The sequence below is a fragment of the Nicrophorus vespilloides genome, unplaced genomic scaffold, assembly GCF_001412225.1.
Source record: "Nicrophorus vespilloides isolate i.1.1-1 unplaced genomic scaffold, Nicve_v1.0, whole genome shotgun sequence".
Lineage (NCBI taxonomy): Eukaryota > Metazoa > Arthropoda > Insecta > Coleoptera > Silphidae > Nicrophorus > Nicrophorus vespilloides.
In genome coordinates this window covers 168,505-189,215 of record NW_017100080.1, presented here as the reverse complement: position 1 = coordinate 189,215, position 20,711 = coordinate 168,505, and the positions used below count along the sequence as shown (strand labels likewise).

General features: G+C 36.5%; 5 protein-coding genes across 16 annotated transcripts in view; 3 read left to right on the top strand and 2 right to left on the bottom strand.

Annotated features, from left to right (window-relative positions):
* LOC108566863 (CCR4-NOT transcription complex subunit 6-like) overlaps positions 1-12,187 on the top strand; it is a 53,463-nt gene extending 41,276 nt beyond the window's left edge. For 3 of the 4 annotated variants that reach the window (XM_017926950.1, XM_017926948.1, XM_017926947.1), the window contains exons 4-9: positions 6,812-6,880; positions 7,439-7,751; positions 7,814-7,965; positions 8,029-8,456; positions 8,768-8,982; positions 9,075-12,187. In XM_017926950.1, coding sequence (XP_017782439.1) covers positions 6,812-6,880; positions 7,439-7,751; positions 7,814-7,965; positions 8,029-8,456; positions 8,768-8,982; positions 9,075-9,093 — 1,196 coding nt within the window. In that variant the 3' untranslated portion in view covers positions 9,094-12,187. The remainder of the gene's footprint in view (positions 1-6,811; positions 6,881-7,438; positions 7,752-7,813; positions 7,966-8,028; positions 8,457-8,767; positions 8,983-9,074) is intronic. The other variant, XM_017926949.1, reaches the window with a different exon arrangement.
* On the bottom strand, positions 11,972-19,456 carry LOC108566867. 4 transcript variants are annotated; one of them, XM_017926960.1, is made up of 2 exons: positions 19,358-19,456; positions 11,972-12,640 (listed from the first exon to the last, which is right to left on the bottom strand). In XM_017926960.1, the coding sequence occupies exon 2, from the start codon at positions 12,607-12,609 to the stop codon at positions 12,223-12,225; it is 387 nt and encodes a 128-aa protein (XP_017782449.1). In that variant the 5' UTR covers positions 12,610-12,640; positions 19,358-19,456; the 3' UTR covers positions 11,972-12,222. The 4 variants fall into 4 exon arrangements, with proteins under 4 accessions (XP_017782449.1, XP_017782451.1, XP_017782448.1 ...); XM_017926962.1 differs by having other exon boundaries at positions 11,972-12,634; XM_017926959.1 differs by lacking the exon at positions 19,358-19,456 and adding an exon at positions 13,818-13,895.
* LOC108566862 (cyclic AMP-dependent transcription factor ATF-6 beta) lies at positions 13,687-16,524 on the top strand. The gene is made up of 6 exons (XM_017926946.1): positions 13,687-13,954; positions 14,049-14,866; positions 14,926-15,068; positions 15,380-15,589; positions 15,645-16,021; positions 16,078-16,524. The coding sequence occupies exons 1-6, from the start codon at positions 13,873-13,875 to the stop codon at positions 16,326-16,328; spliced, it is 1,881 nt and encodes a 626-aa protein (XP_017782435.1). The 5' UTR covers positions 13,687-13,872; the 3' UTR covers positions 16,329-16,524.
* LOC108566869 (sulfiredoxin-1) lies at positions 17,137-17,890 on the bottom strand. The gene is made up of 2 exons (XM_017926964.1): positions 17,769-17,890; positions 17,137-17,699 (listed from the first exon to the last, which is right to left on the bottom strand). The coding sequence occupies exons 1-2, from the start codon at positions 17,797-17,799 to the stop codon at positions 17,359-17,361; spliced, it is 372 nt and encodes a 123-aa protein (XP_017782453.1). The 5' UTR covers positions 17,800-17,890; the 3' UTR covers positions 17,137-17,358.
* LOC108566864 (zinc finger protein 239) lies at positions 17,922-20,688 on the top strand. 6 transcript variants are annotated; one of them, XM_017926953.1, is made up of 5 exons: positions 19,103-19,123; positions 19,184-19,328; positions 19,384-19,602; positions 19,668-19,918; positions 19,971-20,688. In XM_017926953.1, exons 2-5 carry the CDS (start codon positions 19,197-19,199, stop codon positions 20,536-20,538), a joined length of 1,170 nt encoding a protein of 389 aa, XP_017782442.1. In that variant the 5' UTR covers positions 19,103-19,123; positions 19,184-19,196; the 3' UTR covers positions 20,539-20,688. The 6 variants fall into 6 exon arrangements, 5 of the variants coding, with proteins under 5 accessions (XP_017782445.1, XP_017782442.1, XP_017782440.1 ...); XM_017926954.1 differs by lacking the exon at positions 19,103-19,123 and having other exon boundaries at positions 19,137-19,328; positions 19,971-20,529; positions 20,583-20,688; XM_017926956.1 differs by lacking the exons at positions 19,103-19,123; positions 19,184-19,328 and adding an exon at positions 17,922-17,994.
* Positions 20,689-20,711: the final 23 nt, after the last annotated feature.

Here is a 20,711-nt window from a genome sequence, read left to right as displayed (position 1 = left end):
TGGTGATTTAATGGAGCATCATAAAGAGGACGACTTCAAATATAGGTTCTCAAAGATATTCCACTACGATAGTAAACTTTATTATTAGTCGATACACATTAACCACTCGATCTCATCTTTACAATAACGATAGATCAGCTGCAACTACATTTATTAAATTTAGAAACAATGTTGCGATTGTGACGATAAAGGAATTATAAGTAATGAAATTTCCATCCTGTTATAAAATAATAAATAAATTATGTAGTAGTTAAAATAAAATATTTCTTTAATAATACTACAAATGGAAATTGTACTTTTCCCAAATCTGAACTAAGGTATGTTATTCTAATAGAAATAAGACAATTATATTATAATTACTAAAGAGAACCTAATTATTGATGTATACTTTTGAGAAAAACTATAAATATAGATACCTACAATTATTGTTTTACATTCTACGTACATTAATCAAAATAAAAGGAGTAAGATCTTTCAGCAGATATAGAGATAATTCAAGGAAGTTAATTACTTACTGAGATCTCAGCGCATATTAAATGAAATATATATGTAAATATATATATTTCAAATAGATTTTAATGGGCAATTCACGTTACATAATTCGCTCAAGTTTTTTGAAGCCAATTTCCTATATCTGAGATCTTCACATGTAGATTGATCAGTAAATAATATTATGTTAAAATGTTGCATATTTGCTTAATCAATTTTTAATGGTTAATGGTTCTTTTATGGAACTGTTATTTTTTTCATATTAATTTGAATTGTAAGATATAATACTAATAATAATATTTCGGACTTTAATAGAATTTAAACCTCGTACTAAATTAAACTCGGTTTATCCTATAATTGAATCATTCCAAGGCGAAGCAGAATTCTCTTCGAGTACCATCAACTTTCTACCGAAATAGTTGTGTCATTTTGTTATTGTTTTGCTTTTTCACATTGTTATTAAATCGAACACGTTCTGTGTTGCGTAAATTCGCGTAGCGTTTGCGAAAATAATTAGCTTCTAGTTCGATTAAGATCGGGACGACGAGTGTTTTCGTGTACGTTGTATGCTCACTGGAATCGGACAACTTTATGTTAACAAACCGGCGACTGCGAGCATTCCTCACCCTAGGTTTTATGCAGACTTCAGTGTCCCAAGTAGGCTATGATAATGTTTACGATGTCACAGGTGTATAAGGTATTATGTCATCTCGTTTTTGCGTCGCGACAGAACACAGATCCAGGGAGGAAAGCGAAACGATCACTTACAAAGATGTAAAGTATTTTCTATATGTTCCATTCACCATGTGATATGCACTCTTGCAGATGCGGAAAAAAAATTGGAATATTAAGCAGACAGGCTTGATTTAGCTTTACGCGAGATGCGTTTCGATCTATTTATTCTGCGAGTATTCTGTGAGTGTTATTTATCGATGAGTTCACAATATCAAGGTGTGTTTTTCTCCATGAATAAGTAATTATAATTGAAAATTCAGTTAATCCATAAATCATGGGTGATCCTTATTTTCTCCTGGGTAGCTCATTGATCCGCCCACGATCATCACCATCCGTCGTATCTTTCTCTCTTTCTTACTGTCTTGGCCGATATTGATGTGCCTTCCAAATAAACCGTTTTGCATTGTTGTAGACAATTGATGTTCTTTTCCACTTCTCGTCTTCTCTCGTACGCCATGTCGGATCATAGATCATGGAGAATTATAAATGAAAATCAAGTGGGTGAACTGAAATGGGGCAACGCCCATGTACACATGCATACATTCATGCGACAGACACAATCTTCGATGTAATTTTACGACGATGCGCGTGGATAATGGGCCTGCATCCTTATTGTTATTATGCATTAGGGCCTGACTATGTAAATGCAATTCAATAAGTCCAGGGAGGATACGGAAAGAGAATAAAAAGGAAAAAAGTAGAAGGCGGACAACAACAGCCGCAAACTTTACCGTTTCTTCTGAATCACAGCAGACAATGCACGCTTCCTTTTCGAATCTAATTCCTTAATTCTTTACCGATGAGATCTTCGAACGCGACATTGTGTTCGACCAAATCGACCAGGTTGATCTGCAAAACTTTACATTTCAAACATTTGTTTAACGATAAGAAGATAATCACTTATGACAATTGTATTCTATATTCTTTGACGTAGTTCTTGATAATCGTGACTTTGTTTCATGCACATTCGAATAATTTTATTATGTTAATAATATTTACTTATTCTGATATATAACATCTAGTTCTAACTTTTCGTTATATTTCTCTAAAAATCTGCGTATTTTCAATATAAAAAACTGTGTCAACTCTAGGCTAACAATTAATAATTAATTTATAGAAGAAGACAAAAAATAAATATATTCATATTGAAAAAGTATCAACAATTTTGGTATTCATTAAAAATATAATACTCATAAATAATAACTATATTAATTAGTGTATTCATTTGACAATTATTCAACATATACTTTGGTTTTTCATATGATGGTATTCAATAGTTAACTTTAATAAAAATTATAATGTAATAATTTAATGATATATGAAATATGATATGAATATTTAAGAATACACAATATTATGAATACACTAAGTATTTCATTATTTAAGTACACATAAATTACATTTAGACTAAATATTGAAAAGTTGGTTATATATTCTAATGAACTAAATTATCAAAATATACAAAATTGTTGCTTCAATAGAAGTTCTTAAAATATTAGAGACGTGATGAAGGACTCTTTGAATGTTCGCATCGTAACGCTTATGGCAATTTGCCGAGCTCTAGCAACAATAGCTACAATCTGCATGCATCAAAATCAATTAGGCGAGTAACTCTTAATGCATAGACTGCATGCCTAGTTATCAAGTAAGTGTTGCGAATGCGGGGGCGTTCAACTGATTCCAACTGAAACGTCTCAGTCCAAGCGCTCTCTCGAGAAAGGAACGAACGAACGAAAACAACAACAAAAAAGCATTTGAACTATTGCACTTATAATACCGTATGCAGATATTCTAATTACACGGCTGCATCGATAATTTCCTGAACCCACGGGGCGATTTTAATATTGTCTCGGTTCGCATGTAGGTGAATGCTTCTAGCGAGGCGGAGGATGAAGGGAATTGTGCGCTAGAAGAGAGTAGGAAGACGAAGAAAGGGACACCGAGGGAGGATGAGGAGGAGGTGGAGTAATCGCAACACACATATCTGATTCCGTCGGCAGATTGCGTAATCGGTTCGGTCGTGTTTTATTCGTGCGGTAACGAGCGGACGGAATGTGTGCAATAGTGCAGACCTCTTCCCCGGTGCAAAAGAGCCACTCTTCGTCGTCGTCGTCGTCTCCAGAGGCCGCAATTTATTTGTCGCACCGACGAATTTATTGCGCCCATTCTAAATAGGAAACCGACCGGTCTCCGCGCATCATCAATTCCGACCGTCCACAACCAACCATTCCTCTTCATCGCCATCGCGAACGTCCTCCTCTGCTCTGCTCTTCGCGCACGCATTCATCACTTTTCCAATTCGGACCATTAACATTCCCCCATCTAATTAAGTACAAGCTTGCACGAGTTATGCACGAGAATTGCAAGGATTGTTTTATCCGAATTTGATTCATCTTCCATTCATCATCTCGTGGTTGTTTGCGCAAAAGCCTTCGTTTCTGCGCTCGGAACCTATCAGTTAACCTTTTTTCCGCCGTCGCGTCTTTTAAATCTGCGTAGGAAGATAATGGCGATGTACGCGTTTCGTTGGAGTGGAAATGTGAGAGTTCCATCCATTCCCAGAGCACTTTCTACTTCGACTTAAATCCTTGGAGGGAAAGGAAAGTCTCAGGAAGAGGCGATCGATTAAAGTCCGTCGAGGCTAATTGGGATGCACTTCTTCCCTGTTTTCCCCAGAAAGGGGAAGGCGAGTGCATAGTTTCGTAGATAATCTTTCGGACTGCCGCCGGCGACAATTAGAGACGACTTCCTCCTTTTTCAAGGAATCTAAATTCTTCTTGGCTAGAAAGGAAAATCGAGCGCCCGCAGTCGTTGTTCTCTTTCTTTGTCTCCTTCTTTCTATCCATATGTCGCGCGATATAAGGTGAAAACCGAGCGCCCAAATGCGTCGGACCATGACCAGGCATACTTTTACCATAATCTATGGCATATTCTCCCCTCCCGTCGCAGCTATTTATTTTGAAATCGAATCGTTGATACGTTTTGTGGTAGCTGCAACAACGTAAATTTTGGTAAATTAAGGTCGTCTCGAAGGTAAATTGCTGGTCGATATAGATTTCTTCTTGGACACATTGAGGAAGGAAAATATACGAACTTGACACAGATTTCTCACCGAAAGATCTTGAAGGCACACACACACAGAAGAGATCAATAAGAAGACCGAGATGTGGAGAAAGTCTCCACCAAACGAGTTTGTTGTTGTTGCTTTTTTTCTCTCTCTCATTCACACTATTGCACACACCACGTCTCTCTTAAGCTTCATACAAATTTGTATCGTTCTACAACTAAGTAGTCTGCTGGACGCGGCAGTCTCTAGGTGTGGCTCAACATTGAAAAGCGGTTTCCAATGGTAAACACTTGTTAAAGAAGTGTATTAGTATCCTAGAGTATTTCATTGCTCGTTACAAAATGTCGCCGCTCGTAATATTCACGTTGTATGTGGGTCAGTCGGGATGGGATGTTTAAAACAAAAAACATCGAGAAAATTATACATTGCAGATCTAGATTACTATATATGAATAAATATCAAATAGTATAAATATAATTGCTTCGTAAATACTAAAACTGCGCAATCGTTTTTCATACTTCCCTATTATTCTCAAAAATATTTAAATTTATATAATAATATGAAACTTTCTCGACATTAATTAGTTATTTAGAAATTATTTTTATATACTTTTCTGATTAATTCATTTAGTATATCATATATAAATGTTACCTCGTTCTATTAGAATCTATAAAATTATATTTTATGAATATATAATTATGTATACTATACACAAATTACGAAATGAAAATACGCAAACAATACGCAAATTATTATTATGTTTAAATTCATAGATGTTAGAAACAAATGCAAAACGTGCAGATGGTGAACTTATAATAACATGTGAAAATGTCAGCTGAAATATTTCATAAGTCTATTTTCTTTCACACTTACAAATTTATTGAACTAAAATGACTTGTTATCCTGAATTGCGTTCAAGTTTCATTAAATCAAAATAAAATGTGATAGAAATAGGTTTTCATTATTGATACATTTTTTATATTAAAGTAATATAAAAAATAATAACTGATTGCGAATGTGGTCAATACAGCTGTAAATAATTGCGACGCATTGATTAACATTTATGCCCGTATCACCTTGATTATGTAAGATTGGCTATTCCTGTATTGGAATTTTAATAGTGTTATGCAACCAAACAAGCGTATTTACTCCTGAGGTTCGTAATAAGTTTCTATATTCACCTTTTTTATTCTCGTATATATTTCATAAAATACAAATATTAGTAGAGAAGTCCGTTCGCGCAATTTAAAGCCCATGAAAAAGCGTTCTGATGAAATTACTAAAGGCCAAAGCGTCTGGGAGTGGTCGCAATTGGCATTGAGCGGCGATCAAATTTCTTCAGAATTACCTGCGAGCCGTGATCGTTGTTCTTTCTTCTTTCGTTAGAAATGCGATAATAGCGAGTTGGATAGATACAATGGTGGAGGCGATTTGACTACGTTCGTAGGAGATCTGCTGCAGTGCTCATCATCATCTCATTTTTCCGATCCATAAACGGCGCTAAAATTCTGTTTGTCGCGTTGCTGCTCATTGAAAGTTTAACAAACTCTTTCGCAACAGTTCTCGCATACTTTAGGTATGCATCGCGCGCCTTTGCACATACGCGCGCGCGAACGTTCGCCTATGATGTAACCCACCTGTGCATTCGCAAGCTTATCTCCTACACTTTTCTGGTCCTGCTCTATATATCATTGCTTGAGACTCGTTTCGCAATTACACGGGAAAAAGGAAGGAAAGCGCGTTTCAAGGCTCCTTATTTTTAGTTACATTTAAATAAACTTGGTATCGATCATTTACGGTGAGGACAGTAAACAAATCTGCAACACAAATCATCTAGTCATGCAGATTTAGCTACAAAACAGTTCGATTCCATCAATTTCTCCATTTTTTTTATTATCTATAAATTATCCATGAGATTCTAATAATCAAATTCAACATCGTCTAATAAATTATGATGTATATCTAGAGTTGAAGTCATTGTTATACGAATTACTAGATAATTATATTGGTATAATTTATATTTCATTAAGTTTTTATTGTATTCAATCTATTAATCAAAGTATCATTTTATGTTATTAATTCTCAAAAAAGAAAGTCTTCATGTATCAAATTAATTACGGTATATTAAGCAATACATTTTCTAAACAATATAATTGTTATATTTTGAACTATTATATTATCAATTACGACTTAAAATTTCGAATAATGAAAATATTTTATTTTGCACATCTATTACATGTAAAATTACAATATACAAAAGGGAAATAAACTGTTTTTATTGAAGACTTGGCGATAAAATGCCGTATGCCTAACTGGCTGTTACGTAATTGTACTCGGGTTATAATAGCCGAACAATTAAATGTGCATGGACGATATAGATTTAATAGGTATGAAGGTGTTAATTGCGATGGCACGTAACTGTGCATCTTTATGGAGCTCGAAGACATTATTCTTCTTTCAATTAAAAAAAGCACTTATCTAGGAATAGTGACATCTAATCGGGATGTATTTATTTTCCAGTTACAACGCCTGCTCCGCCGCAGAGGCCATGGATTCCTCTAACTAGGCCCACCAGAGACCATCCCACCTGTAAGTATTGACGCTTGTTGCCCAATAAAAGCAACAGCTATATTTCTATATGTATGTGATGGAGAGAGAAAGAGTGAGAAAGGTTGGTTTGCGATAAAATGTCTTAGAATGTCACAACGACCGTAATAACTACAATAACAACAACACCCATGCTGCGCCCATTCTACGTGAGCAGCCACCAAAACCATATCAGCATTCCTGTTCCCTTCGCGCCGTCGATTAACCAACATTGCATTAATACGTGAATCGGTACAGCCGAATAAACGTTCTTATGGGTTTTTTAAACCCATCGCCTGGAAATTCTTTCAACAAATCTGTATATGGTCTCAGTTTCTAAACCGTCGTACAGTGATGAAAGCGAGTCGATTAAATTGGAAAGTATTCGACATGTCTTGAGCGAGTATTGATTGCATTCCGATCGGGTGTAATTGGTTTTGCCGGCCCGAAGGAAGGATGTCTGATAGAAGACGTCCACGAAGGTCGTATAACGATCTCCGGGACCATCGAAAATATATAGGCGGATGATCAGATTAATTAAATTACTAATTTTAACTTTAGGTCTGTTCACGGTGATGTGCTACAACGTGCTCTGCGACAAGTACGCCACCCGACAGATGTACAGCTACTGCCCAAGTTGGGCGCTTAGTTGGGATTACCGGAAGAAGGGTATCATGGACGAGATCCGGCACTATGCGGCAGATATCATCAACCTGCAGGAGGTGGAGATGGATCAGTTCTACAACTACTTCCTGCCGGAGCTCAAAAACGAGGGCTACGCGGGCATTTACTCGCCGAAGTCACGAGCCAAAACCATGGCTGAGAACGAGCGGAAATACGTCGATGGATGCGCAATATTCTATAGAGTGTCAAAGTATATATGATCCCTTTTAGCGTTAATTTCACTTTAATTAATTATAAAATCGAATCTTTCAGGTTTACGCTGATAAAGGAGCACCTGGTTGAGTTCAATCAGTTGGCGATGGCCAATGCCGACGGGCTGGAACACATGCTCAATAGGGTCATGCCCAAGGACAACATTGGTTTGGCCGCCCTTTTGCAAACAACGGAAGCCGCGTGGGAAAATGGTATGAAATCCTCTAAAAACAATGCAAATCAACATTACTAACACGATAATCTGTTTTTTTTAGTTCCGGACAATATGACCATGCCTGCTCAACCTGTGCTGGTGTGTACCGCGCACATCCATTGGGATCCAGAGTTTTGCGACGTAAAGCTCATCCAGACGATGATGTTGAGTAGTGAATTACGTTCTATTTTAGAGGAGTCGGCGCACACGTTGCGGGTCGCCAATGAAAACATGAATTTGGATGCGAGTAGCATTCAGCTTGTTCTGAGTGGCGATTTCAATTCCTTGCCGGAATCTGGTGTCATCGAATTTCTAAACAGGGGCCAAGTCTCACAGGACCATAAGGACTTTAAAGACTTTAGTTACAAATCGTGTCTAGAGAAGATATCCGGCTGTGATAAACCCAACGAGTTCACACATTCCTTCAAGCTAGCGTCCGCATATAGTGCCGATATTATGCCCTACACCAATTACACATTTGATTTTAAAGTAAGTATAAATTATCACTCTTAACACCATACAATCTGCAAACAAACCTACTTACACCTGGCGCATCCATTTTTTTAAAACTTAAAATATGTTAATATATTCATACATATGTAATATGCAAAAGAAAACTTCATAGACAATACAACTTTATGTATTTCACCAAGTAATAAAATTTCTTAATAACACAATTTTTATATTGAAAATAGTATTGTTTGTGCTCTGAAGTAATTTGCAATTATCTTCTAATTAATATTTAAACAAAAAAAAATATAAAAACAAAAATAATTAAGGGTTACATAATTGTGTTTCAGGGTATAATAGATTACATATTTTATTCGAAACAAACGATGACGCCGTTAGGTTTGTTGGGTCCACACAACGCGGATTGGTTGCGGGATAGCAAGATTGCAGGATGCCCACACCCCCATATATACTCCGATCACTTTCCGCTCCTGGTCGAGCTGGAGATGGAGTCGACGGTGGGACCCCCGCAACAGCAGCAGATAAACGGAATCATAAGCCATAGGTAAGACAGATCCTTCCCAAGTCGTAGCCCCGCAATCCTGACTTGACCCTCCACCCTCCGGAACAACAACATACTTATAATTAATTACGCAGTAACCGGCTCCGCAGGTAGCGACCGATTATGACCTATGACGACGATGACGACTACACGACTACTACCAACAACAACAATAGCAATTAGCCATTGTCGCCTTGCTGTCTTGTACCTGGCCCCATCGAGAAGAAGAAAACAAACAAAAAACATGATAAATGTAATACTAAGTAACATCTGCGACGACGACGACAGATCAATACTTCAATTCAATCAGTCCGAAATCACTTCAGTTTCTTTTATGAGTTTATATGTATATCCAAAATTAATTATCTTCATTATTATCACACCATACAATTTTGGCTCACGTGGTACCTGACATATTGATGATGATCCCATTACAATGAAAACAAAGCAAACAAACAAACAAAAAATAATAATACTAATAACCAGAACACATTATAATAATAAGAAGACTAATTATTAAGACGAATTTGGTGAAGAAGGATAAGAAGTTAAGAGGACGAAGATAAGAGAATTAAAAGCATGGAGAACCTCACAGACACAAAACAATTACTTAAGAAAAAGTTGAATTAAAAATAAAAATAATAACAAACAAAACTAACAAATAGACTTTCCTGCCGGTATTAAGCTATGCGCACACAAATTATATAAGGAAAAGAGTTATGTACAGTTACTTTGAATACGATGAACCCGAAAGTACGACAGACGCGTTATTTTTGTAAAAAAAGAAGAGATGCAATCCAGATGATAAAAAAAATAATATATATATATAGAATAATACGGACTACTATCGTGTCTACATTCGCAGAGTATTTAAATGAAATTAATTGAATAAATGAATGATCGAAGGGGGATAACGAACGGGCGTTTGGAGCGCCGCGATTAGATACAAAAAAAAACAAATATGGACAAAAGAGAGAGGAAACTAAATGAAGAAGTATTATATAAATATATCAAGTGCAAGAATATTTTAATAAGAAACTGTTTAAATAATTACAAAAAAAAATTATAAAAAAATTATAAATATAAAGCAATGCGAATATTGTGTATATATATAGGAGATATGTATATGAGAAGAATGGCATGCATCATCATAATCATCAGACAAAACAAAACTTTTCGTTTCCCTCATCTTCAATCTCTCTCTCGCACCTTGTTTTTACATGACATATGCATATATAAATATTATTGTTAATTAGGTTTCTGTTGTGTATATTGTTCCGTGTTGGTGTCAACGTTTCGAGGGAACGGTGTCATTTTGGATCATCGTCTCAAGACTACGAAATTAAGGAATCGATCCATCGGCATACAAAAGAAACAAAAGAACTGCGCCGTTCCTTCGCACCATCTTGTACCTTTTACTTCTTTGTATACATATATAATTAGCGATTATTTTAGCGAATTGACGAGGAATATTTATTAAAGCCATTCGAGGAGAATACTTCTTACTATATTAATTTTATTTTTGTTTCTCGATTTGTAATAATATTATAACTATATAAATAATGTGTATATTGTTTAATTAGCGCGTATATAAATATGTACATAAGGGTATAATCACTTACGACCTGGATAGATCGATTTATTATTTTCTATTTTTTTTTTCGTTTTAGTTTATTATTTTTATTCGCTTGCGTCCCGTAACTTAATTTTAATTGTTACTTTGCGTGCGTTTGCCTTCGTTTGTAATTAATTTCGTTCGATTCACGTGATAATTTGTGATAGATTCTCTTCCCGGTTGCGTTTTAATAAATGTTTCGAACTCGAGTCTTAATCTCTGTAAAGCGATTATATTATAATATATATACATATTTGTTAGTATCCGCTCTCTCACCTCTACATTATTTATATATATATATATATGCATATACATATGTATGTTTATTTTTCTGTACATTTACTTTTAATTCGTGCGCATATCTGAGTTTTTTTTTGTTTGTCTTTTAGTTTGTATAATTTGTGCAAAAAGAAACCTAAGATTCGAGTCATTTGTAGCATAAACATTTGTAAATTAGTTTTATTTCTGCTGTTAGTATCATCATCATACTTGTTGTTTTTAACTGCGGTGAGGTTTCACTTCGAGACTCTAGGTAAACAAATTTCCGACTTCGCATAGCAAAATACTCAGTTTTAATTATGTTTAACCCCATTCGCAGTGTAGGCGATGAACGAACGTTGCTGCTTTTTTTTTAATTTTATTTCATCCATTTACATGTTATTATCTTTTATTATTATACTCTTTTTTTTCTTTCAATGGCATATTGTATGTGCGTAATGATTAAAAGGAAAAGAACAAAAATGCAATTTAATCAACTTTTTTAATTTCCAATCTTTCTTCTACTTAGATTTTCGTATTTCTACAAATAGTCTTTATATTTGCAGATAATTTTCGTTTTCAGTTTTTAACTTATTCGTTTCGTTCTTTCAGTCTTTGCTTCGCTTATCCGTGTGTGTGTATGTATGCATGTGTGAATGCGTTTTATGTTGCAACAAAAAGTCCTTCTCGTGTGCATGCGAATGATGGCCTAAAGGGAATCGATTTCACCGTTTCAACAATGTTTGTCTGTGTTTTCCGCTCCACCCGCTCCAAATCAAGAGTAATACAATATGGAACAACGATTATCGGTTTAGTTAATGTTAGGTACTTAAAAAAGAGGGGAAGAGGGAATGTGCGAAAATAAAAATATCTCAAGTTTAGAACCCTAGACGCTTCCTCATTTTTTCGACAAAATTCTGCGCAATACGTCGCGAGGCAGGGATTCAATATTCACAGTTTCTTACCTTTTTATGTCGATTTTAGGGATGGTGTTGTGTTGTTTAGTTATTAATTGTTTATTAAGATCTCATATGTTTCCTTTGTAAGTTTTATCCCACTTTTATCAATCTTTTTGGACAAGCCGGAAGCCCATCCACTCTAATCGGATTGAAACCTGTGTTTTCGGGTCCATTCGAGCCGATGGTCGTCCTGGCCCTATTTTATTATTACATTTTTGTTTCAGTAGTGCTTGTTATGGTAACGGACAATGGTTTTTATTTTCACTTATTAATATTTTTTTTATTATACAATAATTAAGTTAATTGTAGATGTTCTACAGATATTTATGTACCATAGGATGAGAAAAAATACAGAAATAAAAAAATTAAGAATAAATTCATTGCATTGTATATATATAACCATTATCATCATTACTCGTCGGGCGCGCTCTTGTTGCTCAGCGTGATCTTGAACTCAGGAAAGTCTCTGTTATCCTTTTGGAAATGGTGCACGCGAACCTCGCGTCGCATCTCCGAGTGAGTCATCGAGGCCAGAAGATCTGCATTGCAAGACCTGTTAGAGAACACCTGGGGCTTTCCGGCACGGCCGCGCCAAAGCACCGTCAGCGCCTCCTTCTTGCTCGTTCGGAAATTCATATACGTGACGACGATCTTCTTGTCTCTCGCGGTCTTCAGGTAGAATATATCCGATAGCTTCATACCCTCCACGTTCTTCCGCGCGTTTGCCGCAGCGGCGCACGCTCCCACCCTGGGCACCTTCGTGAAGATTTGCCGAGATTTTTTCCCCGTCGAATTCATAATAACGAAGTTCTTTGCAGAAACACTAAAACTTGGCAAATAGATAAGAACTAATGAGCTAGATTATTTACTATTTTATAAACTCCTCATTGAAGAATTGAAAAATCATTTTTTAATTCATCTTTCACTGAAATTCCATACTTCCTATATACACTCATTCCTAATGAATGAAGATAGATTTCTGATGAATCCGTTTAAAAAAAGTCGAAAATATATACACTGAATTCTTGACATTGAAATGAAATAATCATGTTTAAGAAAAGTGTTTTGCAATTAAAGCCCTTTTTTATTAAAGTCTTTTCGCCATAATCACTATAATAAATATAACTGAAAGTCTTACAAAAATAAGAATTGTTAAGTACTTAGCAATAATCAGATCATTATTAGCAGCCATTTATTAATCGCACGTAAGTATTTGATGGTTTGATGCTATTAAAGACGTACACGTATCACTCGTTTTACATGGTACTCGATTTATATGGTACTTCATTTACATATCATACATAATCAAGTTCCTTGAATATCAATATTAAGTGAAAGATAAAAATTAAATCCTTTGAAGTCCCAGAAATTGCAGAATCAACAAATTTCTAATTAACTGAAACAAACAACTTCGTCAACTGAATCAACATCGGATGGTATGGTCTATAAAATCCTTTTAATTCATTAATTCATTATTTGACATATCAACAAAATTAAAGTGTAATTCCTCTTTCCTGGACATTTTTTTTTAAATTATAATAATGCCCACTAGGCATGTTCGTAAGGCCCTCAAACATTTAAAATTATCTAATTATAATTTATAAAATATCATTTAAACAATAATATGTGTGTCTCTTCTTTCTAACATGGGGGCTTTTGCTTCCCTTAATAAATTTAGCCTGTTTCGATCTGATAATGTTATTCCAGCCTCGGACTGTGTACATTTTATAAATTACAAATCGAGCCGGGGCTCTACTGGGCACCGCCAACTCTAATGCTTGGTTTAAACAAATTAAATATTTGATTATGATATAGGCAACTCGATAAACATTGCTTCGGTACAACGTCATTACTATATACAACATCAACGTGTTACAGGAATTGACAGATGATCGAAGGTAGGCAACCATTTAATTGTTTGGAATCAGATTTTTGTTATGATTGGAGTGGGAATGCCAATGTTGTGAACGTCATCAAGTGTGTGTGCGGGTTTGTTGGTTACTCACTAATGTGCTTATCCGGCTTCGTTCGCAAGGTAAACTGCGTGCTAATAGAAGCGAGATGTTAACGACCGACGATTTTGATGATGGCTACCTCTTCAAATGTTCACCGGATTCATCCACCAACGACTCCTTCATGACAGGTAATGCTGAATTTAATGTACTACGTTTCTTTGCTTACATCGAAAACGAAAAAAAAAAGAACAAAAAATATCTACAACATATCAAATTGCGTAGATTATCTGGGCTCCGACGAGGACTTCCTGCAGCAATTATCCTCAGGCCTGGACATTCCGCTGTTACTCAACCCCAACGATGATGAGTTAGGCGTCCTAAACTCGTTCTTGGATAAGAGTCCCGATGAAATCCTATCCGAAATCACATCGCCGGTGCCGCACTCGGACTATCCCGATTCGGAGATCCAATGGACGGCCAATGTCATGCCGATCGTGAAAACGGAGTACGAGACTTGCGATGAATTCTACAATTCGGATTCGGTGCAGTCAGGGTCGCCGACCCCGTCCCATTCTAGCGATGGATCTAATGGCAAAACGGATATCAAGGACGAAATTTTCATCGATACGCCCCCCATCTCACCTAACGACGGGCAGCAGAACGTGGCGCAGCCGTTGCACATCAACCTGGTGCAGAAACTGCAGCCACACCAGTCCAGGCACCAGCGGCTCCAGCAGAAGCTTCCCTATACAATACCTACAAAGCACAAGAAGAAACTATTCGTCGTATCTCAGAACGAAACGCCCACGCACATGGTCAAGAACAAGAACAGCAACATAGTAATATTTGAAAACCTGCGAGCTGTGCCGGTTAATAGACTACCAACAATTCAACCTATTTCCAACGTGCCAGTCGTTGTAAAGAGCGAACCGATTCTCAAAATTCGACCGGATATTGATCCTAAAGCGCTGAAACGGCAGCAGCGAATGATCAAGAATCGCGAATCCGCAAACTTGTCCCGCAAAAAGAAGAAAGAATATCTGACTTCGTTGGAGAAGCAAGTGCAGGACTTGACTGCAGAAAATGAACAGCTCAAAAGGGTAAATAACAAATTGCATTAACTAATTGACGACTATGAGTAACGATATAAATATTTTAGGAAAATTCCCAGCTCAAGCAGAGACTTTCAGGATTGGGTGGATGCAAAATAATGGTGAATGGTATTCATAACAAGACTGCTACCAAGGGGATGGTTCTCTGTATTTTTTTGTTTGGACTTGCAGTGAATACAAGCGTATTTAGGTAAATATAACGTAACATACCATACTTGCTGTTTTAATGCAAGTCTGGTTGGTCTAATCTATTTCTAGAATGCATATACATAACATAGATTAGACTATTCGATATTTATTGCAATTCAAGATAACGTAAACAACAATTGTAACTTGACCTTGGAACAAGTAACGGTATAGTTGCTACTCGGTTATCAGCCGAATTTTGATAATTTTATAATTTATTCGAATTCAGCGGAAACACGAAATCGCAAATTTATGTTTATAACAGTCATTCGAAAATAGAAAGCTTTGATTCCCCTAATTATCGTTCTTCCATAGAAATCCGTTCAATAACAATGACTCACTTCCCTCGGACTTGGACAATCAAGTGCCTTCAATTTTACACCAGAATGGAAGACACCTGCTGTGGCAGGAGGAAGAAATCGTGGAAGCGCCACCGAATGTGACGACGAAGACGTTGCCATTGCCGATGTGTCCGATGCTCGTGAACCAAACGGAGAGTGTACGATTAGCGCTGGAATTGCACAGGTATCATTAGTAAGATCACATTAGTGTACATAAGATGCTGAGTCATAGTTTTCAGGTGGATCGGTAAACCGTACAACGTATCCGAGGATTTCATGGTTTCGCCGCCGAGGCCAAAAATAAGGACCATAAGGTCTAGGATCAAGAAACGCGCAAAGAGCAAGCTGAATAACATTGATGAACCTGTGTTATCCTCGGTGTACAGACTGGGGAGGCGCACTAGGAGGATACAACCTATCACCGAGAACGAGCTTCAAGTCTTCGATCCGACACCGGAACAACTTTACTCGGAATTCTTTGAGGCCATAAACCGCAGGGATGATACCTTCTATGTGGTCTCCTTCAGTGCAGATCACATGCTACTGCCCGCACTCCACCATAACAAAACGCGCCGCCCCAAGATGTCATTGATACTGCCATCCATGTTACCTAATGGTGCGTATACTCGAAACATTACACGAAACACTCCTTATAATCCAACGTTATTATAGATTCCTCGTCGACGAAGTCCGTGGTTTCGCTGATGCAAATCGACTGTGAGGTGCTGGACACCCGGATGATCCATATAAAGCAGGGCTCGATACCTCAGAACTTCCGTAACCAAACTGCGTCGCCTACCACCCACGGTCCGGTACCGGAACCCGCGAGACACAACGTCACAAGTGAACCGCCCGCCGACCACTTCCGGCCTTATTTCTTACGTAAAGGCAAGAACAGTATAGGTGGCGCCGAACGCGGTTGAATTTTGCCATTAACCAAATAGGTAAACTTATATTAAGTAATTGATTGTTTTAAACTAATCAACAATTAGTCGGATGCGTGCGTCCGAATATTTTTAAATCGATTAAGGTTCACTTTTTTTGATTCAATGCATCAATGAGAATTTACATTATTTTTTTAATATCAATTAATTTGAAAAAAAAATATAAAAAGCAAAAAAAAACATCACCAGTTTTTTTGGTGCATGGATTAAATATTTAAAAAAAAAACGCTCAACAAATATAATTTTGTTTCACGTAAAGCCGGCTACTTGCTACGCTGTACTTGCCAAGTAACATGTACAAATACAATCACATATTGTGATTGTCTTCTGACAAAGTAGCCAGCATAAGGAAGATCTTTGAAATTTGACTGACTTCAGATATATAAGCGTTTTAAATGTAACTAGTAGATTTTCATACAACTTAGATTAAGGAACAGCATCCGAACGTTTGCAAAACGCGTGATACAAACACTTCAGTTCGAAAACAAAGTATTAATTTCCAGTTCTGCTTTAGTCTTTTAAATAACAAATTTTATATATTTATAGATTCTATTCTTTAGGTGATGTTACGTAATTAATTTAAGTATTTGTTATTAACTTAAAAATTTATGGACTTAAAAAATGAAACATTCACAGCATGTTATTTGATCGTTGCCCGTATCTCGATTGTAGGTTGGGAGTAGTGGGCGTATTGACGGTCCCCACTTGCATAATTGATGAAGGGTGGTGCATTAGGTTGATTGACTTGGGTAATCATTTTCAGATCTCTGAAGGAAAGGCAGTTGTATATACTGTCACCACATACACCATTATATTCTTTTATTAATTAACCAACTGTATAACATTGATAATTTCTTATTTCGTGTTTGTTTGTATATATATTTCTGCATATATAAAATGATTGACCGTGTAATGTCAGTGTAGTTGCTGTGATATGAATAAATATAATAAGCAAATGATGCGTTTCAACCATGACATAAAAAAACTGCAAAAACTTCGAGAACAAAGCTCATTTCAGGTCTGGAGTGCTGGAGCCCAGGTAGCACTTGAGATCCGCCAGATTCGACTTGACCAGTTTAACCTGGATGGTCGGCAGGTTTAGCTTCTTGTGGGCAGCGTATCGATGGCAGCCGCCGAAGCTGTAGTAGTAGTCGCCGCCTTCTCGACCCTCGATCCACAGCACGTCTATGGGTGGCACCAGGTCCCTCGTCTTCGGGTCGGACAACGTCTTCATCAGTGACTCCAGTTTGACTTCATCTATGACCGGCTGCAACGGCCTGATCAGAGCTGACATCGGCATTTCGTGTACTTCGCTTATACATGCTGAATGTATGCTGGTCATGGTGTGCCCTGCAACGGTCGTCCAAATCGCGACTCACCGACAATTAAATAAACAAGATAATTGTGCAAGTGGCTTACTCAGTGGGAAAATGAATCGCAACGTCAGCATAGGTTGTTTACGAGCTGGAGACTAGAGTAATACTGAGCGACCTCCGGAGCGACGCGCGCTCTCCATTTCATTTCGATTTCACAACTCGGTACCGAGTTGCAATAACAGTAATAATATGCAGCCAACGCGCATAAAAACAAGACGACAAATCGCAAATCAATGTAGAGAGTTCATGCGAAAATGCGTGATAAACCTGTGAGTGTATCAAATGGCCCAGTCTATCTGTTCCAGATAATTACGTTACCTTTGTATCTGCTACATAAAAAAATAAACAAGATAGCTATCCAAACAAATGTCATCAGCAAGCTTTTTACATGATAACCAGAAATTGCAATAATTGTCTGAAAAACTTGTTCACCTATTGATCATTACCAGATATAACATATGGAATTAGTACTACTTTTTTTTCCAAAATAAAACAAAGAAATATTTGTTGCATAATACAAACTAAATGTAAATGTGGTATTAACAAAGAAATAAACATTGGTAGAATAACAATTGTCACGTTCGTCCTCTAATTGAACTTTACACAATTGTATTTCCAGATTTTTAATTAAAAATATACATCTCCTGCGAGACGGAGCCTTCATACATTTAACTCGCGTTCTGACGACGCTTATTGCCAATGTGAATGTATTTTTTTAATGTCTGTCTATAGAAAGAAGAAATTCTTAAAAGAACGTTGACCTCAATGCTATTTAATTATAATTGGCAACAGAGCATGATTTCCATCTTTTGCATGATGATTAATTCATTGAAATTCCCTGTCCAATATTGCAAAAAAAAAGATTTTGTTTTACGAAATTTTGTGAAGTTGTCGATTAATTTATTCCAATTAGAAAGAATTCTAGCAAATAGGAAATAAATACTTTTTGTGTATCTGCAATTAGATAACCCATTAGACATATCATTGTAAAACCATCATTGGTAAAACCAGTTATCAATAAACAAGAAGAGATCATAAGTTTTATTTGTATTTCTAGAGAGATATTTAAAGACACTTTTCAAAATGGATTAAATATATCATATTCATACTACTTTACTGATTTAACACTAATTTTCAAGAAAAGTAAACGAAATATGTGTATTATTGTCTTTCTATTAAAGATTTTAGTTGTTTTAATTATATATAACCATAACTTAGTTATATAAGGAAGTTGATTCATCATATGAAACAAATTTGCATGTATATTTGTATTATAGATTCATCCTAAATCATAGATTTTCAATGATTTGTATCTTTGGATGCCTAAACAAAGCACAATGTTTACCTTTTTCTTATAACAGAAAAGTGCAGTTTTACTGCAGGTAATAAAACTGGAAAGTATATACATGTTACATTCTAGTTATTTATTAAATGCATTTATATTTTCTTGTATAATAGTAATAAGTGAGATATGGAAACATGTAGGCTGTGCATGATGCAAGGGAGCCAAGATATGATAATATCAATTTTCGGCGAAGAAAACCTATGCTCAAGGATATTGGCCTGTGTGCCTGTTCAGGTTGGGAGCAGTGGTATTTCCTTAGTATTGCTTAGAGTAAAATGGTTACTTACCTATTTGAGTTCAATTGATTCTGCAGGTTTTCACTGATGATGTGCTTCCGAAGTCAATATGCATCTCATGCCTGAACCGTGTCACACAGTGGGAAGTGTTCAAGGATAGTTGCATCAAATCACAGGGAATTTTATCAAGGGCATATCAGCAGCAGAAACCGGAGGAGCCACAGAAATTTGACATATTAATTGACAAACAGTTTAGGGAAACAGATGAGTGTTGCAATGAGGATGAGTTGATTGATGTGAATATTAGCTATAATTTTTGTGTATATAAAAAAAATAAGACAAACTTTCCTTTATTTTATAGAGTAACAGTCAAGTTTATGTATGTGAAATATGCAATGAAGTGTTTGATGTATGTTTTGAATACTTGGATCACCAGACTTCTCATGATGGCAGTGATGTATTCAAGTGCAACAAATGTCCAATGGTATTTACCAGTAGAGTGGATTTGGTGCAACATGACAGAAAACATATGAGTCCTTGTCCAGAGTGTGGAAAGATGATCTTGAAGAGCAGTTTGAAATTGCATCTGATCAAGCATACAAATAAGCACAGGTTATTTGCGTTTGCGTTTTTTTTTGCACTTTTTCAACAATTGCTTTTTTAGGTGCAATTTGTGCTTGCGGCAATTCAATTCGCAATCGGGTTTAGATGAGCATGTATTGATGGTGCATTCAGATATTAGGGATCAAATCTGCGAAACTTGCGGAAAGGGTTTCTCCACGCGGACAGCGCTAAGGGTACACATGAAGTCTCATTCAGAGGAGAGATTATATCCATGCGAGAAATGCTCCTATGCCGCACGCACTGCTTCCGCCTTGTACATACACAAGTCTACTCATGAAGCGGATCAGTGCGTATGTGATGTATGTTCGAAGACGTTCAAGAGTGCAAGAAACCTTCGAGATCATCTCCAGAGGGCCCACACGACGGATAAGAAGCATAAATGTCCGCATTGTGATGCACGCTTTTTGCAAAAGTATAAGCTTAATATTCACGTGAGGACGCACACGGGCGTACGACCTTACAAGTGTCCCGAATGCGAGAAAACTTTCAACAGATCAGATGGCCTGAAAGAGCACTTACTCGTCCACAGTAAAAGGGTATCCTTCGATTGCGCTGAATGCGGGAAACGATTTGCATCACAACGTAGCGTTTCTAGACATGTATGTTGAATTTTAATTAAAGAAAATTTATAAAACCATCTACATTCTTGTAGTAAATATCAATACAAAGTCGTTCACATTAGTCTAAATTATATCGTTCAAAATTGAAGAAATAGGACCATAATTAAATAAAAAAGTTACACCTGCGATGTCTACAAGATAAATTAGATTCAAACTAATTC

Excerpts from the sequence above, each read along its gene's own strand:
- LOC108566864 (XM_017926953.1), top strand. The coding sequence starts at position 19,197 with ATGGAAACATGTAGGCTGTGCATGATGCAAGGGAGCCAAGATATGATA. Across the intron at positions 19,603-19,667 it reads ATGAGGATGAGTTGATTGAT|AGTAACAGTCAAGTTTATGT; the intron begins GTGAATATTAGC and ends TTTATTTTATAG. Across the intron at positions 19,919-19,970 it reads AAGCATACAAATAAGCACAG|GTGCAATTTGTGCTTGCGGC; the intron begins GTTATTTGCGTT and ends TTGCTTTTTTAG.
- LOC108566869 (XM_017926964.1), bottom strand. The coding sequence starts at position 17,799 with ATGCTGACGTTGCGATTCATTTTCCCACTGA. Across the intron at positions 17,700-17,768 it reads GCGATTCATTTTCCCACTGA|GGCACACCATGACCAGCATA; the intron begins GTAAGCCACTTG and ends CGACCGTTGCAG.
- LOC108566862 (XM_017926946.1), top strand. The coding sequence starts at position 13,873 with ATGTTAACGACCGACGATTTTGATGATGGCTACCTCTTCAAATGTTCA. Across the intron at positions 15,069-15,379 it reads GTGAATACAAGCGTATTTAG|AAATCCGTTCAATAACAATG; the intron begins GTAAATATAACG and ends GTTCTTCCATAG. Across the intron at positions 16,022-16,077 it reads GCCATCCATGTTACCTAATG|ATTCCTCGTCGACGAAGTCC; the intron begins GTGCGTATACTC and ends ACGTTATTATAG.
- LOC108566867 (XM_017926960.1), bottom strand. The coding sequence starts at position 12,609 with ATGAATTCGACGGGGAAAAAATCTCGGCAAATCTTCACGAAGGTGCCC.